The 22,451-nt window shown below is 38.7% G+C and overlaps 2 protein-coding genes, 1 long non-coding RNA gene and 1 other non-coding gene across 6 annotated transcripts; 1 reads left to right on the forward strand and 3 right to left on the reverse strand.

The window, feature by feature from the left end:
- Window positions 1–2,232: 2,232 nt before the first annotated feature.
- Window positions 2,233–2,306, reverse strand: trnai-aau (transfer RNA isoleucine (anticodon AAU)). Its single transcript has one exon. It is a non-coding gene; the product is annotated as a tRNA-Ile (tRNA).
- Window positions 2,307–2,725: 419 nt separating this feature from the next.
- LOC144040172 (cytosolic 5'-nucleotidase 1A-like) lies at window positions 2,726–13,799 on the forward strand. Of its 3 annotated transcripts, none has more exons than XM_077554235.1 (11): window positions 2,726–2,840; window positions 3,422–3,515; window positions 3,607–3,723; window positions 3,798–4,041; window positions 4,159–4,371; window positions 4,460–4,734; window positions 6,412–6,579; window positions 8,018–8,147; window positions 11,069–11,191; window positions 11,302–11,486; window positions 13,064–13,799. In XM_077554235.1, exons 6-11 carry the CDS (start codon window positions 4,612–4,614, stop codon window positions 13,397–13,399), a joined length of 1,065 nt encoding a protein of 354 aa, XP_077410361.1. In that variant the 5' UTR covers window positions 2,726–2,840; window positions 3,422–3,515; window positions 3,607–3,723; window positions 3,798–4,041; window positions 4,159–4,371; window positions 4,460–4,611; the 3' UTR covers window positions 13,400–13,799. The 3 variants fall into 3 exon arrangements, with proteins under 3 accessions (XP_077410361.1, XP_077410453.1, XP_077410278.1); XM_077554327.1 differs by having other exon boundaries at window positions 3,798–3,980; XM_077554152.1 differs by having other exon boundaries at window positions 3,798–4,371.
- An 85-nt stretch (window positions 13,800–13,884) lies between these two features.
- Window positions 13,885–15,358, reverse strand: LOC144040381 (interferon alpha-inducible protein 27-like protein 1). Its single transcript, XM_077554568.1, has 4 exons — window positions 15,226–15,358; window positions 15,069–15,101; window positions 14,228–14,389; window positions 13,885–14,064 (listed from the first exon to the last, which is right to left on the reverse strand). Exons 1-4 carry the CDS (start codon window positions 15,233–15,235, stop codon window positions 13,979–13,981), a joined length of 291 nt encoding a protein of 96 aa, XP_077410694.1. The 5' UTR covers window positions 15,236–15,358; the 3' UTR covers window positions 13,885–13,978.
- A 1,885-nt stretch (window positions 15,359–17,243) lies between these two features.
- LOC144040304 (uncharacterized) lies at window positions 17,244–18,365 on the reverse strand. Its single transcript, XR_013289698.1, has 4 exons — window positions 18,031–18,365; window positions 17,878–17,910; window positions 17,608–17,769; window positions 17,244–17,423 (listed from the first exon to the last, which is right to left on the reverse strand). It is a non-coding gene; the product is annotated as an uncharacterized LOC144040304 (long non-coding RNA).
- Between the last annotated feature and the right edge of the window lie 4,086 nt (window positions 18,366–22,451).

The raw sequence follows: 22,451 nt of genomic DNA on the forward strand, positions 1-22,451 counted from the left end.
AGCATATGCCAGTGAGTAATATTAAGATGCTTCTCTGTATGCTTCCCTGAAACGTTTTGTATGAATAGCAGTTCTTTTGAGTGATAAAAGTGCCACAACTAGCGCGCTAATTAGCATTAGCAAGTCAATGGCACTTTCCATTGTGCAGTAGCCTTGAGCTAGCTATGTTCGGGGTGGGTTTGCATTTAAGTGTGTGTACCAGCGTTGGACTCTTTTTGAGGAACTGTTCGATGTCTGCTAAATTGTACTGTGCGATAAAATTATAGCTAGCGCCATAGAGTAGTAGTTGTGGTTCACACACCGTTTTCGTGGAAAAAATGCACTTTCCTTACAATTCAAAAGTTAATGTAAAAAATAAAAAGACATTTGAATATCTCCATTTGAACATTCTCTCTCGCAACCCAGACTGGAATAGATCATGACGATTCTTTGCACATCCATAAATTGAAGCAGAAATTATAGTCAATCAAATCATTTTGAATCAAAAATTGTTGTCTGAATCGAAAATCGATTCTAAATCGAATCACAGATCCAAATATCCGAATCAAATCGTGAGAGAATCAAAGATTCCCACCCCTAATTTGCCTGATTTCGCTGCATAGGGTTCCATTTTCCCTCAGTGATGTTGTGAATGCATGGGAGGGGGGGGGGGGGGGGGAATGAATGCATGAATATTTTTGCAACACCTATTTCAAATGAAGAGAAAAGTATAGACTGGAATTTACAGTATATAAAGTAATCTGGCACACTCAAAGCAATAAACACTTTTTTTTTTTACTCTGTATCTTAACTTCTTCTTTTTTTTTTAGCAAATCAAAATATATTGCCAAAGGGAACCACAAGAACATCAGTCTTTAAAATCGTATTTTTCCTAAGCAGGGACTTTGCTGGGTTAACAATGCTTAACACTAACGATAGCCCCACCCCCATTTTAAATTCAAGTGGCCACTATTGTCTTTTATTGTTATAGTAGCATATGTGTGAGGATGGTAAAGAAAAGAAAGAGGGGGGTGGGCTTAACCTCTCTTGAGCACTCATGTTAGTCACATGACCCATGGAGTATCGCAAGGGGTATCACATCGTCTGCAGTGGAGGAATTTGGATGGTTGGCTGTGACAATGTTATACAAGAGGAACCCTCTTTTTCCCCACGACCTCCGTGACACCCACGCTAACCTTTGACCAGTACATCCCGTCTCCGAGCAGGTTTCAAAACGGGTCCAGTCAACCAAAGAGCATGCATATAATGTGAATTATTCACACACGTTTTATTGCTCCCCTGAGAAGTAAAAACACCACCGCTCAGACACACCCCTAAAAGAATAGAGTGGGACAGGCCGGGTGACAGCTTTACCTGCCAAAAAATGATTAATTTTTTTACTTGACATGTTATGTTACTACTGTGACCACAGTAGATGTAATTTTGACGTATGTGATTATATGTAGCCTATTATTTATTATCAGTACTGAAACTAAAAGTTAGCGGCTGTAAATTCGAAACAATCACGCGATTTTGTTTTGTTTTTTTCAAGGGAAGAGAACTTTTTGGGTGTTTCCAGTGAAATGGCCATGTGCCGATTGTACTCCTTACTGCTTGTAGTAGCACGCCTCCTGGTGGCTAAGATGAGCAGTTACGCGTGTTTTAGGCGAATTTTAAAATTTTGAATAATAAACTGTATTGTGCAGATCGCCATACGACAAACCTTTTTAATATGTAGCACTGCACTGCAATATATTAACTGATAAAAAAAAAGAAGAAGTCATTTTCAGTTTTTAGTTTTATCATTTATAATTAACTTTATCCTAATCGCCTAACCAATAACTTACTCAAATAAATGAATGACAAAAATAACATACAGGGGTCATGACGGTCATGGCTAAAATTAAAAATGACCAAAATTATAGTTCTCTTAATCCTCAAGACAAGATGTAAATAAAACGGGAACATTATTTTCCTGCTTGTGCTGTGAAATAGCCAAAGTACTATTACAAACACTTCTAATTGTGGTAGATTGTAGTTTTATGAAATGACTATGTCTTGTAAATTCATTCTTTAGTAGGATTTCAATAATGGCCCCATAGTAGCAACATAATATCTTTTTGATAAACGGCAAGAGACTTACGTCAACATTTTGGGGGGCTGAGCTGAGTCTCATTACACATAACACGTCATTGCCAAACGTTGGAGCTATATTGAAAAAAATAATTTATGAAAGAAAAAAGAAAAAATCATTGGCCCGTACGGGGATCGAACCCGCGACCTTGGCGTTATTAGCACCACGCTCTAACCAACTGAGCTAACCGGCCATGTTGCACCGCTTTCAAAAATACTTATATATAGTATACAGTTCTGTCTTTATACATTTAAGAATTGTTTGTTTACAAATATTTAAGTGAAGTGTTAATGTAATTGTTTATAATGTTCCAGCAGCTTACAATAATATTACATATACGTACTGTACTTTTTAGTATAGGGATGTAATTGTATTGTAAATAGTAAATACCATGGTATTTCAAGTATTATTTACATCCACCCATCCATCCATCCATTTTCTTAACCGCTTGTCCTCACAAGGGTCGCGGGGGGCGCTGGAGCCTATCCCAGCTGGCTTCGGGGCAGTAGGCAGGGTACACCCTGACCTGAAAAGCTTTGTGACATGGCATAGCATCATATATGGCAACGCAAGATGGCCGCCGGTGGCGTCACTTCTCCCTACGTCGAGTAAGCGACAAAGTCCGCGCCCTCACTACAGTATTGCTTGTCATATTAGCAAACAGGGCGATTAAAAGAAAGAAGCAGTGGCAAAAAACATGAAGAATTGACCCCCCCTTACAGTACCGGTAAGACTTCATTATTGCTGCTAGCAACATTAATTATCTCCTGCAGCAGAATAAGAATATGAGTGGACTCTAACGCTAAAGGATTTCACAGAATAAAGTGATGCAGACTGTCTAGGTCCTAGGATATGCAACTCAATGTGGTTATGAAATATGAAACATTTAAGCCACGGTACATAATATAAAACTTGTACTACTATTATTATTGTTGAAACTTTAGTGGAGAGGGCCAAATTAGCCTGACCCAAATACTTTCAAGACTGCCACTTAAACTACTACTTTTGTGTACTGAATTAAAAATTATTGAGTAATATTTTTCTTCAACCAATTACGCATGTGTGTCAAAATCCCTGCGACTTCAAAAGTATTTTGGAGCAAACAATTATTGTGCTGTGAGCCAAAGTCATGTGATTAGCCTCCATGCACTGAGTCACAACAGTAGTAATAGTTAATCAACTGATATGCCAAATTGTCACCCTGATAAACTGACTACATTTGTAACTTGTTAATTGAAAATGATGAAGTTGCACCTTGGATGGGTTCCAAACCCTGCCATGACACTGAACACGATGATGAATGTTCAGGAAGCATCTATCTGTCTTCTTCTTCGTTGAGTGTCTGCAAAGATGTCTGCTCAGCATCATCAATGCACAAGCCCTCATGTGCTGCTCTAAATAGGTTTGTAAATAAGTTATTTTGTTATACGTTTCATGTCTTCAAAGCACAATTTTCACTTTCATCTTTCATGCGTGCCTGTTTCTAAATGCAGCTCTGTGCAGGTACAGCAACACAAGAGCTGTGTCATAAAATAATAGACTAGGATGGAGGATGAGATAAATGCATTGACTAATATGTTGCTCCCTCTCATTTCCACAATGATATGAAGGTAAACTATTTCACAAACTCCTCAGTTCGACCGCACTGCAAACAACAACCCCAATGATCAAAGTATTTTCATAGGTCTCATTAGCTTGTGCAGGTGTACCCAATGAAGTGGCCAGTGAATCGACACTGAATGCTGTTCCCGCGTCCAATCAGATTTCAGTAGTGGGTTTTCCTTCCAAGGTCCCAGTCTGTGGCTGTTGCCTGGCAACATTGAGTGCTGCTTCGGTGGTTAGATTGCAGGGACTCACATGAGAAGAGGTGAGACAAAAAGAGCTGGAGGGGAGTAAATCACCCATAGAGGACTCAATTTCCCATACTGGTGAGCAGCAGTATGAAGTGGTAGTGGATGACAGGATGGAGAATTCACATAGCGTGTAATGAATAAAGATAAAAATTAATATACACAAATATCTTCATTTGAACATATCAATTCAAGATATGATATCAGGTATCGTGACATTGCTCCACTCGACGGCATCCAGTCATGCAACAAGCGTCTGCCGCACTCAATCAAATGCTCTGCTGCTCCGCTGAAGGGGTTAAAATAAAGGGGAGGATGCCAAATGACTGCAGGTCATTAACGTGGATGTGAGAGGAAAGAGAAGCAACGAAGATCTCGAATAGATGGAGCGCGCTCGCGATGCTGCGGGTAAAAAACAACTGTCACCGTGAATGTTGATTTTCCTTCAGTGAGTGCACGCCTCTTGACATTCTTCCTCATGTTGTTCCTTTTCCAGACTGTGCGGCTGCAGTCTGACTGATCTCGTATGCCGAGTGCAAAGAAGCTCGGGAGTGAGACAGCACTTTGGTGGCAACTCCTGGCAGAGAGGAAAGGGAGACTACACAGTAAAGACGTGAAATAGTGAAGAAACGGTTTTTTTTTTTCAAAATGAATTTAAGCAACGGTGAAACTTCGACTGTCAGCGGACAGAGCCGAAATGGTGCGAGCAGCAACTGGGAAGATACTAAGAGACTTGTGAAGCCCTCTACTCCGACAAGGAAGCCTCAACCGGTGAGTATGCTTTTGTTGATTTTCCTTGACACCGTTTGATAACCAAGTTGGAGAATGACTTTTGTCATTTCCAAAAGCTTGCGTGGGTTATTTTAAAATGTGCACAGTTGAGACAAGACGGTCTAACAGTCAACAGAAGCAGCCCCTGTTCATTGAGGCGGGGAAAGGGAAAGGTTGCCTCCGGCTGTTTTGCAACCTGTTGGAGCATCCACAAGTATGGGACAATAAAATATTATTCTATCTTAAATGTTTTCTTTACACGAACTCAAATGGCAAACTCTTTTATTTCAGCCCAATCCATGTTAAAGCTACTGAAGTGAAGAATATTCCTTTTCGAATCGCTACTGCCACCTGCTGACGAAAAATTAAACTGCACATACCGTTCTTCACATACACACCACGCACATTACGTCACATCCGCAGACAGGGCGTGGGAAATTCTAACCCGATTGCAGTCTTAAAACTATTGGCCAGATGCTTGCAGGAGTACCCATTGTGAACAGCTAAGGTGTTAATCTACTAATTAGAAGGCATTTCAGTCATTAATGGTCAAATAAAAAGCTTACTGTAAAGTTATTTTGGGGGGAAAAAGTTCCATATTGCGGCTTTAAGTTACAGTGTTCACATGTAGGCACTGTGGCATGTGACCTTGCAGAGGGGATGAAGTGTTTTGTATCACTGTCACCTTGTTGCTGCCAGCTCCATAACGACAAACCATAACCGAGGCTACACTGTAAAAGCAGATGAGTTTGTTCTACTCAAATGGATTGAGGGAACCGATTACAATGATTTCTTTAATACAGTAACTCAAACGATGTAAAAATTAAAAGAAAATTTGATATTTATGGAATAAAGTCACGTGAGGTGCAGAATTTGGACCCAAATGAAGACAAGACACGGGATTTGGGAAACAGTGTCTTGACGAATACGTTTGTCCAATGATGCCCATTTTATAAATTATCATCATGTGGTGCGAGCAAAAAGAAATCACCAATCTGGGACTTTTATTTTGAAATACTTTTAAAGACAGGAGTTTGTACGATCCACAAGACAGTCAAGAACCCATGCAAGCAGCTATCAGGTTTGTACTGTCTCACAACTATGTAGAAAAGTTACCCTTATTTAGATATCATGTGGTATGACCTGAAAATAAATCTTATTCATTTTGTCCGACAAATGAATGTTTCATTATAATTATACTTGTTGACTTTTGGCTAGCTAGCTTGTTTTGTTTAGATGGCTAACATGACTTTAAGTTGAAAATATTATGTAGTGCAACCATTGTAGAAAGTTTGCCATAGTATTTTTTTAGATGTCCTCAATTGTAGATAATAGTAAATATTAATAAGGAGTAAATCTTTTATGTGGGACAAAAGGATAAACTAAGAGTGACTGGGCGGGACAAGCTGTGATAACACATAACAACTGTATAGCAACTTATTATCATAAGTAATAAAGTAACTTTGGCAAACTAAAAGTGGCTAATACGTCTAAAACATCATCGTCACATTTTCATCACAAGGGACATAGTAACCGCATAAGCATAATACATCCATAACACACTTGACTGAAAGCACAATCATAACAGTAAACCATATACACCCACTTACAACAGCATGAGGAGCGCCATGCGGCACTGTAATAATGGACTCCTGTACTCTATTGATCATCTCTCAGCCCAAACCCGAGAACGCCATCACCATCGCCGTGTCGTCGCGGGTGCTCTTCAACATGGAACGCGAGCAGCAGATCTACCAGCGGCAAGGCATGGAGGAATATCTCAAGTACCAGCTGGAGCATGAAAGTCAGCCTTTCAGTCCTGGACCTGCCTTCTCCTTCGTCAAGGTCAGAAAAGTCACATGACCGTTGTGCATCTATCAGGTCAAACGCAGACTGGCATGTTTAGGGTGGGAATTAAATCATCAAATGATGCTACTTTACCTTTTATACTAGGGGTCAGCAACCTTTCTTGCCAAAAGAGCCATTTTAGGCCAATTCAATAAGCAAAAATCAAACAACATTTGAGGATCGTGATGAAGGAAACAGTGCGTTAGTGCTAGTGTAATTTAATGAGGGCCCAAGAGCTGATTAGAGCTGCACCAGAACAGAAAAATATGCCGTATTCAATACTTTAATATTAATTTTCTTCTGCATTTCATCTTCAGTTTTTTTATTTTTGGGGGTGTCATTTTTCATACTTCGTTTTTTGAGTTTTCTGCCTTTTTGACAAATTTCTGACATTTTCGGCAATTTTATGGACGTGGTAATTATCTGCCCCTCTTCATTTTTTGCAAAATTTTATGGCCATTTTATTTTATTTTCTCACCTGCATTTTTTGCTGTAAATTTTCTGACATTTATGGCAATTTTGTGGACATTTTATGGTAATTTGGGGGATTTCTTCTTTTGGTTTGGACATTTCATGGTTACTTTTGGAACAATTTCTTTCCTGCCTTTTCTTAAATCAATTTTCTGACTTTTTGAGGCAATTATGTGTACATTTTATGGTCAATTCCAGGATTTCTTTTTTTGTTTTTGGACATTTTAAATTTACCTTTTGAACATTTTTTTTTTAAAAAACAAATTGTCCGACTTTTCTGGGAATTTTTTAAATATATTTTACAGTCATTTTTTGTAGATTCCTTTTTATTTAAAAAAAAGAAGACATTTTTGGCAATTTCATGTATATTTATGGGAAATTTCAAATTTTCATCTTCCTTTTTGGACATTTTATGGTCACTTTTTGGACTTTCAATTTCATCTACCTTTCGTCTTTCATTTTCTTGGACTACGACACTCTTTGAATATTTAATTATTAATTTGTTTTTAGATCTAAATTCATTTGAAGACTATTTGATGAATTTCTAAATATGTAAAAATAATAATAATTATAGTTTCTGCTATTTTTTTTAGAGATCCACAGGGAGCCACAGGAAAGGGATTTCCAGAGCCGCAGGTTGCAAACCCCTGCCGTAAAATTCCATGAATAACACACACCTGTGCAAGGGTGCACTCGGCATTGGTAATTTCGTGAGTTCCCCGAAGATTGTAGAATAATAATAAGAACATCCACTGCAATAATTCAGCCGTCAGAAATATCTCAGTCTTCTGCCAACTGAGCCTTTAACCCTCCCCCGCAAAGACTTAACATGCTGCTTCGTGAAGCATCTGGGGGTGGTGAAGAAAAATAAGGATTAAAGAACAAAGAGACACGTGCAGCCCAACCAGTGATTCCGGAGGTTTGTATAGTTCCATCTTCAATGTGCGCTTGGTGGTGTTCCCAGGCTCTGGAGGCTGTCAACAGTCGACTGCGGGAGCTTTACCCTCAGAGCGAGGAGCTGTTTGACGTGGTGCTCGTGACCAACAACCACGCATACGTGGGCCTCCGACTCATCAATACTATCAATCATCACAGTGAGTTACAAGACACATAATAACTAGTGATGGGAAAATGAAGCTTCATGAAGCACTTGTGATATTTTTTGGACTCCTTTTGACGGCACTCTTGGTTTAAAGCTGCAGTGGAGATTTCATCCATTTCTTTATCTTTATCCCAAGTGCAACATCTCGAGCAGGGGTGCTTAAGTTCGGTCCTCGAGAGCCTCTATCCAGCCTGTTTTCCATGTTTCTCTCCACTAACGCACCTGATTCACGATCAGGCTCGTTATCATGCTTCTGGGCAAGCTTGCTGATTAGCTGATCATTACATTCAGCTGTGCTGCAGGAGAGAAACATGGAAAACAGGCTGGATAGGGGCCCTCGAGGACCGAACTTGAGCACCCCTGATCTAGAGGATTTAAAAAATGTGGCAAGGGTTTCATGACACTTCATTTTCCCATCACTAATTATTACCCAACAAAGGATGATTTCACTTTCATTAAATTTTATTTCTCTGTCGTGTTTCCGAGGCACACTTAAGTATTTTGAAGTTGGGTGTAGTCTTTTCTTCAATATAATACTTGTTGCCCTGCACAGCTCAGCTTCCTTCCACTCTAACGTCACGACCTTGTTTTAGGAAGAATGTGCGTGTGCAGGATGTCACACCCTTGCATCCTTTGTTAACTCATTCACTGCCATTGACGGCTATAGACGTCGAAAATTCATTTGAACTATTTCTATTAGTTGAACATTTTTTTCCACTTTGGTCAACAAGAATATGAAAACCTAGATTTTGTTTTGATTGTACTATTAGCACAGATATAAAATGTGTGATTAATCGTGAGTTAACTATTGAAGTCATGCGATTAATTACAATTAAAATTTTTAATCGCCTGACGCGACTTAAAGATTATTAAAAATTCGACGCGTCAGGCGATTAATTTTTTTTAATTGTAATTAATCGCATGACTTTACTAGTGAACTCACAATTAATTACAAATTTTATATCTGTTTTATATGTACAATAAAAAATATATAGGTTTTTCTACTCTTGTTAACAAAAGTAGAATTTTTTTTTTTAACTAATAGAAATAGTTACAATGAATATTTGACGTCTATCGCCATCAATGGCAGTGAATGAGTTAATGTTAAGGAAGGAAGAATGGATGTGGATTTTCATTTTGTGGTGCTAAACTATTTTTCTTGCAAAGATCATCTTGTTGACCAATTCCCAGTTTTCTGTTTGTTTACGACGGGCTCTTTCTCATGGTTCACACACCAAATAATGTCCCCCGAGAGAATTGGGGACCCCTCAGCCATTACTCACTGGAACAATTCGGAAAACATGCACAACTCTCGACATATCTGGCTCTGTGATTTCTGTCACAGTTGAGGGCTGATGTGGTTGTCAAAAGCCGAGGAACAAAGTGCAGGATGAAGGCTACTAAGAAAAAAAAAGAGCATTTGTTTAAAAAAAAAAAAAAAAAAAAAGCAAACAAGGTACATGAAATAATCAAAAATAAAATATGAAATAATCAAAAATAAAATATGAAATAATCAAAAAATATAACAAAGTCCTAAAACAAGATTAAAAGTAACAAACAATGGGAATAAAATCACCACAACAGGAAAAAGGACTTGATCAAATGAAATAGTAAATAATTCGGAAAAAATATATACACTGACAATCCGCTTTCAGTAAGTGCATCCAAGCAAATACAGGAATAAAAAAAACACTTCTTTTTTTTAAATGATTATTTCTATGTATAAGAGGCCTTCAAAAACACACTGTCAATGTCACATTTTTTTGTTAAACCCCATAAATATAAACATAAACATAACATGCCATTTGTTCATTTTCTACCCACAAATGACTCATAAACAAATTACATAATTGAACCCCAGATCAGATGATCACATTTTGGTGTTTTGATTCCAGTTTCCATTTTTATGGGGACATAGACTGAATAAAAAAGTAACCACAAAGTTCAAAGGACAATCAAGGATTTGGCCACCAGGGGCAGTTGTGAGCACAGGAAGTGTCTAAGTCTAAACCTTTTTCTGAAAAGATTGGGTTCAAAAAGCTTCATCGATCTGATTGGTTAACACATGGGCCAGGGCTGAGTTGGAAATAACCTGTTCTCATCAATCTGAGGTCCTGAGCATTTTGGAGCAGGTTTTTCTTTTAATCCAGGATGTCTATGCACATTCCTCCTTCCTTCATTCCTGACTAGTCTCCCAGTCCCTTTCCGCATCCGCACTTCATGATGCTGCCACCGCCATGCTTCTCCATCCACATGGTATTTGTCAGGCAATGAGCGGTGCATGATTTCCTCCAAACATGACGCCTGGCATTCACGCCATAGAGTTTCATCTTTGTCTCGTCAGACCGTAGAATATTCTTTCTCATGGTCTGAGAGTCCTTCGGGGGAGTTTTGGCAAACTCCGGGTAGCCTTTTACTAAGGACTGGCTGACCATACAGGCCTGAATACTGCAGTTCTGCAGAGACCTCTGAAAGGTTCTCCCTTCTCTCATACACATTGTTTTCCCACCCACCAAGGTTATTTTAGTTAACTAAAACTAACGAAAAAACTAAAATTAAAAAATTAAAAAAATTTGTTAACTTTTTTTTATACTATAATTATAGCAAAAATGTCCTTCATTTAGTCTCTGATAATAAATGTAATGCATGAGCCTTTGGGGATGATTTAAAATGTGATTTTAAGTAGATTTATTTTGATATTAAGTGGAATCAGGACATTTGAAAGTGTGTCACACAAAAGTGACATCATCTAGCAGCAGCCAATAGAAAAGCACCTTCAGATGACCTTGCTCCCACGGTGTTTTTTGAATATTGCGCACAAGTAATACACATTCTTAAAAAAACTAAAACTAATACTGAAACTAAACTAAAACTTTCTTTCAATAATATCTTTTCTGATTGTTCCTCTTTCAGACTTATTGATCGAGCGCTTCTGCATGACCGGAGGAAACAGTCCTATAGGTTACCTGAAAGCGTACCACACAAACTTGTACCTTTCTGCCGACTCTGCCAAGGTGCGAGAAGCTCTGGAAGAAGGTCAGTGCAAAGCCGTGCAAGTAGCATTTTTGCTTGGGCCCCGTTTGACTACGCAGCTGCAATAATAGCAACAATGCAGTGTATATAAATGTGCGCGTGTGTGTGGTCAGGTATCGCGGCAGCCACCATGTTCACGCCGGAGAAGATGAAGGAAGTGTCGGACAGTCAGCTTCGCGTCGCCTTTGACGGCGACGCCGTCCTTTTCTCCGACGAGTCGGAACGCATTTTCAAGGCCCACGGACTGGACAAGTTCTTTGAGCACGAGAAGGCCCATGAGAACAAGCCTCTGGACCATGTACAGTATACACAAAGTCAACGCTGAAGGATGACAGCTTCTTAAGTACAAATGGAAATCATAGTTGCGGGTTTGCTTGAGAGTGCGACTGACGTGGCAGCACTTGAACTGAATGCTGTTTGTAGCCATTTAATAGAAAAAGAAGGAGCTCAAGCTCCAATTAATTTGACTAACCGTCATTTTACAAATCAAATGGTTAAAAATGTGCTAAATCGTGTAATCGAGGTGCATAAAATACAGTAAATACACTTTTTGTCTTCTTTTGGATTATTAACTCATTCACTGCCATTGACGGCTATAGACGTCAAAAATTCTTTTGAACTATTTCCATTAGTTTCACATTTGTTTCCACTTTTGTTAACGAGTATGAAAACCTAGAAAAAAACATATTGTCCGTTTAGAACAGATATAAAATTTGTGGTTAATCGTGAGTTAATTAGTGAAGTCATGTGATTAATTACAATTAAAAAGTTTAATCGCCTGATGCCCCTAATTTTAAAAAAAAGAAAAGATTATTAAAAAATTAGTCAGACAATTATTATTTTTTAATTGTAATTAATCGCATGACTTCAATAGTTAACTCACGATTAATCACAAATTTTATATCTGTTCTAAATGTACAATAAAAAAAATTCTAGGTCTTCATATTTTTGTTAACAAAAGTGGAAAAAATCTTAAACTAATAGAAATAGTATTAATATTGAATTGTTGTCAATGGCAATGAATGAGTTAAGAGCTGTTGTTCTGCTACATGCAAATGTTATTGTGTGTTGTAATTTTGCTCAAGTGGCATAATGCTGGTTTACAATAGCTACCATCTACTTAACTCATTCACTGCCATTGACAGCTATAGATGTCAAAAATTAATTTGAACTATTTCTATTAGTTTATATTTTCCATTTTTGTTAATTATTGTATATTTAGAACATATATAAAATTTGTGGTTAATCATGAGTTAACTAGTGAAGTCATGCGAATAATTACGATTACAAATTTTAATCGCCTGATGCCCCTAACTTTTTAATAATCTTTTCTCTTTTTTTAATAATCTTTTTTTTAAACAAAAGATTAAAAATTAAGGGCATCAGGTGAGTACTATTTTTAATTGTAATTAATTGCATGACTTCACTAGTTAACTCACGATTAATCACAAATTTTATATCTGTTCTAATACAATATTTAAAAAACACTAGGTTTTCATACTCAACAAAAGTGGGGAAAAATTAAAAACTAATAGAAATAGTTCAAATGAATTTTTGACGTCTATAGCCGTCAATGGCAGTGAATGAGTTAAAGGGGAAGTCAATTGCACTCTAAAAAATAGTTGGGTCAAAAATAACCCAACTATGGGTCAAAAATGGACTGATGCTCTACTTGGGTCGATTTGATCCAACTTTGAGTCAAGAAATGGGTCTTTCAGCGTAAAACAACTCATAAATATTGGTCAGATCCTTTACTTGGGTCATTTTATATAAAACAACCCAGAAAGTTGCGTCAAAAAGATTTATAAGGCCACACTTATTGTAAAGTAATAATAATATGTTACGTCCTCACTGTGCTCTTCCATCTTCCCGCAGGGCCCACTGAAGGGCTTCTTGGAGGCTTTGGGTAAACTCCAGAGGAAGTTTTTTGACAAAGGCCTGCGCATGGACTGTCCCATCCGCACCTACCTGGTGACGGCTCGCAGTGCCGCCAGTTCTGGTACCAGAGCCTTAAAAACCCTGCGGTCGTGGGGGCTGGAAATTGACGAGGCTCTCTTTCTCGCCGGAGCGCCCAAAGGCCCCATGCTTGAGAAGATCAGGCCGCACATTTTTTTTGACGACCAGATGTTTCATGTGGAAGGAGCGGCCGAACTTGGCACGGTGGCCTGTCATGTTCCCTACGGAATTGCGCAGAGACTTGCGAAGAAATGACTTCTTTGACATCTTGATGGAGAGGCAGTAAACATCTGGACGCACGGGAAACTACGGAGTCATAATGGTGGAAGTGCTCCGAAATGTAAAAAGTTGTTTAAAAAAGGAAGAAATTCTATGCTAACATGGCTTGAAATCATTGCACATGAAATATTTTTTTTATCAGTCATGTTTGTTTGTTGTAAATTTGTTAAATGTCAGAGTTTAAAAAAAAAAAGATTTTAAATTTGATCTTGCACATTAGTGACATGTTGTACATGTGGTTGATTAAAAAATATTAATGTGTTTAGCATTACAAATAAATTGTATGTTATGAAATTTGGTATGTTGTAAAAAAAAAAAAAGTTGTCACCTAAAATGGAATTTACTTTCATTTCTGCCAGTTGTCTCCTCTCTTGCTTTAACATGGATTCTTGCACTCAATAAGAATAATCATGTTTAGGGATGCAGGAACTTGGATTCATTCATTCCAACCAAAGATGATGAACTGTTGCCATAACTGACGTTTTATTGACTTAGGATACATGTCATTGACATAATAGTACATGAAATATTATCCAATGGCCATAAAGGTTGGCTTCAGACAAATGCAGAGACGATTGCTCCCACAGCTCCTCCTACACCGGCCGCAGCTGCAGAGGCAGTGGCCGACAAACCAGCCATGCCTACGACATGGGGAGAAAATAAACACTGCATTTATTTACCTTCTTTCTCATGTACTTGCTAAATTTTGGGATTATTTTCCTGGCATTTCACTCCCCGATTTGCTTTAACTTTATGCGCGCACTCAACATGCAGTTCTGATCTTGCAGATTTCGATGACTTTACCTGCAGACTGCAAGACAGCCACCAAGCCGCCTGCCGCCACCCCGCCTCCGTTAGCGATGGCTGCGCTTGACATCATGCCGGCAGCATAGGAGCTTGCCGCGATCCCAGCCGAAGTGAAGCCAATAGCTCCCAAGGCCACCGGAGCCAGAAGCACCGTACCAGCTGGACCGAAAGTCAAGTCAACCACATGAGTGAAAACAGACAATTTGTACTTTGAAGGAAGTAGTTAAAAATCCATACTTTTGCGTGTCCAATAAATCACATTGTGAGATAAGAAATGAACAGAGTTTCCTGCGCAGGATGATTTCCCCCCCGGAGATCTCCGTTGCATTATCAATCAAACTCAGACAGTTTCAGATCAACAAGGCACACCCTTCTCTCGAAGAGCCAGCCTTTTATTACAGTCAAGTCTACAAGCAAAATACCTCTCCCTTCATGAATAAGCAAAATGTGTTATACAGTTGAAGGACATATTAAATAACAGAACTCTTAGTACACAGATGCAGCTGTATTCGTCTCTAGCCAAAATATATATATTTTCAAGGCACTTTTCGTATTCTTCCCCATAACAAAATCTCACAAACAAGTTGAACCAGATGCACAGTGGCGGTGACCGGTGGCAAAAGGAATTTTGGCCCAAACACTGTGTACCAGTTTAAGGTCAGATTATACTGAAAACAACACCACAAAACATCTCGACAAGGTCAATATAAAGAATTTAAAATGTTAATCATGTGTAACACTGGTTAATATATGAAATGAAGTATTAAAATGTTATAATATCTATCAACTTCTCTACAAATGGCTGTTTATGATCGCTCAACAGTGTCAAACATCTTACTTGCACCCGCAGCCACAGCTAGACCCGTCGTCACTGAAAAACAAAACAGTACGTTAGAATGTTTAATTCAACAACTCCATCTCATTTCTTACCAGTGCTGTCTAACGTGATGATAGTTTAAAAAAGAGAGCGAGAGAGAGAGAAGTGAAAGACTCACAAAATCCCATCTTGTCCCGTCCTGGTCAAAGTGAATGCTACTTCCGGCTTGGGTGTTTTTTATTGCTTCTGGTGAAAACGAAACTGCAGGAAGACCAATAGAGGGCAGGCTTGCAAACATTTTCAATAGATGGAGCAGATTTAAGTTTCGTTTTTCCATAATAGATTAAAGCCCAACGTGGGCGTTGAGTGACGATGGAATGTTGACATACGGGACGTCATGTGCTGAAGTTATTATTGCAAAACTTTGCTGTGTATCTGTATATAAGCTGTAAAAGAATGCTGCTTTAAAAAAAAAAAAAGTTGTGTGTGTGTGTGTGTGTGTGTGTGTGTGTGTGTGTGTGTGTGTGTGTGTGTGTGTGTGTGTGCGCGTGTGTGTGTGTGCGTGTTATAGCCTGAATGAGGGAGATATTAATGGCCACTCTGACACAGATGCGTCTTCTCCAACAGCTCAAGCAAAAAAAAAAAAATCTTCTGAACATTCACAAAAAGAACAAATTTATTTGAAGACAAATATTGCAACATCATATGTGTCATTATGGACACTGAAGAGGAATAATGGAATTTTGTCCTCTTTGCGTGTTCCAAAAATGAGGATAGATTTAATGCAAGAAAAATACACCTTTGCAAAAATGATTTTGAATCTTTCAGAGATCTCTGGGCATTCCAACAGCTTCCGATTTCATCACTTAAAGAACGTGGGATTTCAGAGCGTCAAATGTGCTCTTCTACGTGTACAATAGCTTCTTATAGTTAAAAAGACCTCCTCCTTTTCATTTATAGACTAAACATACTCTCTGGTACTTTTCCGTGAGCAGTGGCGTAAACAAGGTCAGATTTGGGTGTGTGTTCGGGACTGAATATGTTATATAGTTGAAGGTTCTATTTTTCCCCATAACAAAATCTCACAAACAAGTTGGACCAAATTTACGGTGGCCGTGACTGATGAAGAAAGTAAAGAGTGTGTGTGTGTGTTATTTCAAAGCAAATTTTGTTTTCAAGACCGAAATGTGTTTTCGCACAAAGCGCTGAGAAGGAACTTTTTTAGACTAAATAGTATGACCCAGTTTAAGGGCAGATTATACCGAAATCAACACCATCTGCTCTGCACAGGACACAACATATTTCGACAAGGTTAATATAAAGAATTGGAATGTTCATAATGTGTAACAATAGTTGATATATGAAATTAGGTATTAAAAATGTTATAATATCTTTCAACACGTAGGATTAGGTGACAAAAGTAGTCGAAGATTGACAAAAATATTCACCACAAATCAACAAAAATGTATTTTCTCTTCGGGGGTGCTGTCGTAGTTGGCAATGATGGCCTACTAATGACTACAGTTCTAAATAGCATCATATCTGAAATTACAGACAAGTAGGAGACATTGAAGAGACGAGTATGTTTTAATAAATAGCTAACAGGTGATGGATGGGACACTGACATAAAGTTGCAATATGGAACTCCCCCCCCCCCCCCAAAATAACTTTACAATAAGCTTTTTATTTGACCATTTATGACTGAAATGCACAACTCTCAACATATGTGGCTCTGTGATTTCTGTCAGAGTTGAGGGCTGATGTGGTTGTCAAAAGCGGAGGAACAAAGTGCAGGATGTAGGCTACTAAGAAAAAAAAGAGCATTTGTTTAAAAAAACAAAACAAAAAAAGCAAACAAGGTACATGAAATAATCAAAAATAAAATATGAAATAATCAAAAAATATAACAAAGTCCAAAAACAAGATTCAAAGTAACAAACACTGGGAATAAAATCACCATAACAGGAAAAAGGACTTGATCAAATGAAATAGTAAATAAGTCGGAAAAAAATATATATATATACTGACAATCCGCTTTCAGTAAGTGCATCCAAGCAAATACAGTATAACAATATACAATATCATTTCTGCCAGTTGTCTCCTCTCTTGCTTTAACATGGATTCTTGCACTCAATAAGAATAATCATGTTTAGGGATGCAGGAACTTGGATTCATTCATTCCAACCAAAGATGATGAACTGTTGCCATAACTGACGTTTTATTGACTTAGGATACATTTCATTGACATAATAGTACATGAAATATTATCCAATGGCCATAAAGGTTGGCTTCAGACAAGTTCATTGACGATTGCGCCCACAGCTCCTCCGACAGTGGCCGCAGCTGCAGAGGCAGTGGCGGACAAACCAGCCATGCCTACGACATGGCGAGAAAATAAACACTGCATTTATTTACCTTCTTTCTCATGTATTTGCTAAATTTGGGGATTATTTTCCTGGCATTTCACTTCCCGATTTGCTTTAACTTTATGCCCGCAGTCAACATGCAGTTCTGATCTTGAAGTTGAATTGGGGATAGGTCAAGATTTTGATGACTTTACCTGCAGACTGCAAGACAGCCACCGCGCTGCCTGCCGCCACCCCCCCTCCGTTAGCGATGGCTGCGCCTGACATCATGCTGGCAGCAACAGAGCCTGCCGCGATCCCAGCCGTAGTGAAGCCCAAAGCTCCCAAGGCCACCGGAGCCAGAACCACCGTACCAGCTGGACCGAAAGTCAAATCAACCACATGAGTGAAAACAGACATGATATCAATTTGTACTCCTCTACAAATGGCTGTTTATGATCGCTCAACAGTGTCAAACATCTTACCTGCACCCGCAGCCACAGTTAGAGCCGTCGTCACTGAAAATCAAAACAGTACGTTAGAATGTTTAATTCAACAACTCCATCTCATTTCTTACCAGTGCTGTCTAACGTGATGATAGTTTAAAAAAGAGAGAGGGAGAGAAGTGAAAGACTCACAAAATTCCATCTTGTCTCGTCCTGGTCCTAGTATCGAATACAGTACTTTGGGCTTGGGTGTTTTTTATTGTTTCGGGTGAAGTGTCGTTTCTGGAAAAACGAAACTGGAGGAAGACCAATAGAGGGCAGGCTTGCAAACCTTTTCAATAGATGGAGCAAATTTAAGTTTCGTTTCTCCATAATAGATTAAAGCCCAACGTGGGCGTTGAGTGACGACGGAATGTTGACAAACGGGACGTCATGTGCTGAAGTTATTATTGCTGAAGTTATTATTGCAAAACTTTGCTCTGTATCTGTATATAAGTTGTAAAAGAATGCTGCTTAAAAAAAAAAAAAGTTGCTGTGTGTGTGTGTGTTATAGCCTGGATGATGGAGATATTAATGGCCACTCTGACACAGATGCGTCTTCTCCAACAGCTCAACCGAAAAAAAATATATCTTCTGAACATTCACAAAAAGTACAAATATACTTGAACACAAATATTGCAACATTAGTACTAAAAAATAAACAAAAACTTAAATGTAGTGTTTTAAAGTACACTTCAAGCGACAATGAGCATCGCGCCGATATTTATGTCAACCATTTAAAACTTTTTTTGAAACTCTTTTCAAAACCGTTTTCTCTCCATAAGTTCCTAATAAGTCTGTTTACATTCTAATTTGAATGTTGCCTATCACTGAATTGTCAATTACTGCTTATTTATGACTAAACATATAACAATAATCTACCACATGATACTTTTTCTTTAAAAAAAAACAGCTTTAAAACTTGTGGAGGAAGAGCGAAAGAGGGCGTGCTCGCACGGATTTCACTGGAATAGAAAGCTATACCGCTTCCTCGCCGTTGGGAGAAGTGAAGCCACCGGCGGCCATCTTACGTGGCCATTCACGATGGCCGCTTACTTTGAATACATTGATTTCTCCGCGGCGTTTATGTTTAAAATGCCACCATGTATGACATACAGTTGTAACCTACCAATAAATCTGGGAGAAGTATACATGTACATTTCACTGCTAATAAAAAATACTATTAATTTTCTATCTCCAGGTGCTACTCAAAGAGTCGTCTGCATCAGGTTGTCAAAGCCAACAACCGAGTGAAAGTAAAGCATATCAGGGAAAAAAATGCTGTGAAATGTAAACGTAACCTCTGTGTGTCACCATTCATAATATTGAGTTTATATACCGAATGGTTAATGTAAAAAATGTAGTTTGCTCTTTTTGAGGCTCTATATAGGGATCCTAGCGTAAAACACGCAGTGATAAGTGTTTTCAGGGGAAAAATATAACAGACGTTGTCAGTAAAAGTGGCAACATAAAATGGCTGCCCTCTGGCTTCAACCGGGAGTCCTGAAGTACGTGGCAAAGTTCCGTTTCTCTTGAATATATATTAATATATTATATATTAATTATTATTAATAATATTAATTAACCCCAAATTCTTCTTTACGCAAATATGTTCTATGCAGCCCCAGTACGCCATTCTGATTAATATTGTGTTTGTGGAATATGAGTTAAGCACAGTGCTTCTCAAATATGGGGATGGGGTGTGATGGTGGGGGGGATTGGCCTCCAGAAACTACAAAACATAGAATAAAAATGTCAATTAAGCTATTGTTTAGTGTGCGTAGAGTATGCTTTCCCCCCCCCCCCCCTTTAATGTTAATAAGGCCACAATGTAATTCAGGTGTACTTATAAAAAAATTAAAGACAAATGATACTATTGGTTGTGGATAGGAATTGGCATGGAATATTTTCTCCTTACTGGAGTTGGGGCTCAAGTAACAAGCAATCACAGCTCGGCTTCAGAAAGCAGATGGTCATAGCCTAATAGGATGCAATCTCTCCTGTAGTCTGTATACCATTGATGTACGCAGCAGCATTCAAATGCTGTAAGACACAACCGAAGGCCCAAGTGTCAAAGACAAGGCCTGCTCCACCAGTTCAAATCATAATCAAGTGTGAATGTTACGCCCAAGTGCGTTAAACATGTAACAAAGATTCTTGCAGACAAATAGGAGTGCTTTTCTTTACTTGTGGACTCCCACACAAAAATACTACAGAACATTTTCTTCGGTCACATAATTCCAATTTAGATTGCAATGCACTCTACACAATGAAAACAGGCCATTTGAAATGGTGGACTTTCTTTAGAAGAGGCCATTGTGAGGACTCAGAACGGGGACATCCCAGGGCCGGGAGCAGGAGCAGAGCCTGAACCTGCAATGACACATGACACGTTAGAATTATTACAGCATGTACAATTATTCATGATTTGTTTACGGAATGTGTTTAACGAGTCTGGAGTGTATTTTCAACTTTATTATTATCATTGTTATCATTACTGTTTTTAATTCAGAGACAAGAGGGTGATCCAGAATTTGTGTTTTCATTCTCTTCAGTTTTCACTTCCATGAAAGATGGGGGTTCACCAAGCAGCGGACCACATAAACACATAAGGTCGTCACTGTAGGCATGAAATGGTGTAAACCACTCATCTATATTTTGTGAGGATCCTATCCTCCATTAGTCTCTGAAAATGTCACCTATCTGTTGCTTTCAAATGTATTTTTGTACAAGATGACTTGTTATAACAAGGTGGGGCTAAAGCCCTGTAATAACATTGCCTGACCAGCAGATGGTGTCAAGTACAAGGCCACGCGACAGGAAGGACAAGCCTACTTCTATTGCATGAATGCTAATCGATGGCTACACAGTTGTATCATAATTTAAAGTAATGCTGCAAAAGCAGAACCTGCACCAGCTCCAGGTGGTGGCGACTGGAAAGGTGTGATCATGCCAGATGGTGGGGAGGAGGACTGGAAAGCTGGGGGCAACCCGGGGTCCGGCCCACTATAACCAATCGTCGCCCCAGCAGAGGACGGATAAAGCATGGTGGCTGCAGTGGCACAAACGTGCAAGTTAGTGGTCCTTGAAATATGTAGTTCTGCTTTGTATACATTTATAATAATAAATAAATAAATAAATCTTACTGGCTGGAACAGATGAACTTCCTAATGAAACAAAAAAAGAGTTGGTGAATTATAGTCATTTGACTTCAGATATGTAGCAGAAAATAATCACTTTAATTCAAAAGTTAATTAGCCTGCAATCTTTATTTCGAACATGTACTACAAAAAGTACAATATTACCGCGAGTCACAAAATGTCTATTTTATCATTACGTATTTAACCATTCCCATCAAAACCCAAACCAATAAGTTCAACCGACGCAACACTTCGAGATATGTCGAGTCGACGCACTTTCAATTTCAAGTACAATCGAAAATGTAACAACGGCACATCATAGAAAATAATCGCTCGTCTTTGTCTAACGCGTTACTCGCCTCCCATGTCGTCTTTCTCTTGTTTTCTCTCCTAGTCGTAAGCAAGCAGGAAGCGTTTTGATCAAGAAGTGCAAAACTGCAGTCTTTTGGCCGGTAGGGGCTGGTGGGTGGGCGATGGGGGAATTCCACCGCGCTGATTGGTTCGATATGTATGGGGAACCAAGAGGGGGGGCCAGCGGGGCAGTGAAACCGAAAGTGAAAGTGTACCCAGAAGGTCAAACACGTTCATGTCACATTCTTTCATAATATAATAACTCAAACATTTTGTTGTTGTTGTCCACTCAGCACTCAGTCAGCGAGTAAAGTTGGCTGGACATTCGATGTTTAATTATTAACAGTTACCCTGCAGGTTCTGTTATATTAACAAAACGTTAATATAATGTTCATTTTGAATGCTGTAGTAACCGCAAATGGTAAACCACTGCTTGCAGCTGAACATGTTGTCTGTCATTGTGGAGAAACGAGAGGTTAAAGGGGCAAATATATTCACAAATTGACAAAAATATTCACCAAAAATCAACAAAAACAATTTTTCTCATTCTGATTGCTGTAGTAGTTGGCAATGGTAGGACATGCACTAATTATGACTGCTCGGAATTACATCATATGTGTCATTATGGACACGTAGGATTAGGTGACAAAATTAGTCGAAGATTGAAAAAATATTCACCACAAATCAACAAAAATGTATTTTCTCATTATGAGTGCTGTAGTAGTTGGCAACGGTGGCCTACTAATGACTACAGTTCTAAATGGCATCATACCTGAAATTACAGACAAGTATGTTCTAATAAATAGCTAACAGGTGATGGATGGGACACTGACTTAAAGTTGCAATATGGAATTTCCTCCCCAAATAACTTTACAATAAGCTTTTTATTTGACCATTTATGACTGAAATGCCTTCTAATGAGTAGATTAACACCTTAGCTGTTCACAATGGGTACTCCTGCAAGCCTCTGACCAATAGTTTTCAGACTGGATTCGGGTTAGAATTTCCCGTGACCTGTCAGCGGATGTGACATAATGTGCGTGGTGTGTATGTAAAGAACGGTATGTGCAGTTTCATTTATTT

Source organism: Vanacampus margaritifer, chromosome 1 (assembly GCF_051991255.1).
Source record: "Vanacampus margaritifer isolate UIUO_Vmar chromosome 1, RoL_Vmar_1.0, whole genome shotgun sequence".
Lineage (NCBI taxonomy): Eukaryota > Metazoa > Chordata > Actinopteri > Syngnathiformes > Syngnathidae > Vanacampus > Vanacampus margaritifer.

Bases quoted from the DNA above. Each gene is read 5' to 3' on its own strand.
- LOC144040172 (XM_077554152.1), top strand. From the start codon at position 4,612: ATGAATTTAAGCAACGGTGAAACTTCGACTGTCAGCGGACAGAGCCGA. The intron at 4,735-6,411 runs GTGAGTATGCTT...ATCATCTCTCAG, and splicing joins CGACAAGGAAGCCTCAACCG to CCCAAACCCGAGAACGCCAT. The intron at 11,487-13,063 runs GTACAGTATACA...ATCTTCCCGCAG, and splicing joins AGAACAAGCCTCTGGACCAT to GGCCCACTGAAGGGCTTCTT.
- LOC144040381 (XM_077554568.1), bottom strand. The intron at 14,390-15,068 runs GTAAGATGTTTG...CTTTCGGTCCAG, and splicing joins AGCTGTGGCTGCGGGTGCAA to CTGGTACGGTGCTTCTGGCT. The intron at 14,065-14,227 runs GTAAAGTCATCG...CCCATGTCGTAG, and splicing joins GGCTGTCTTGCAGTCTGCAG to GCATGGCTGGTTTGTCGGCC.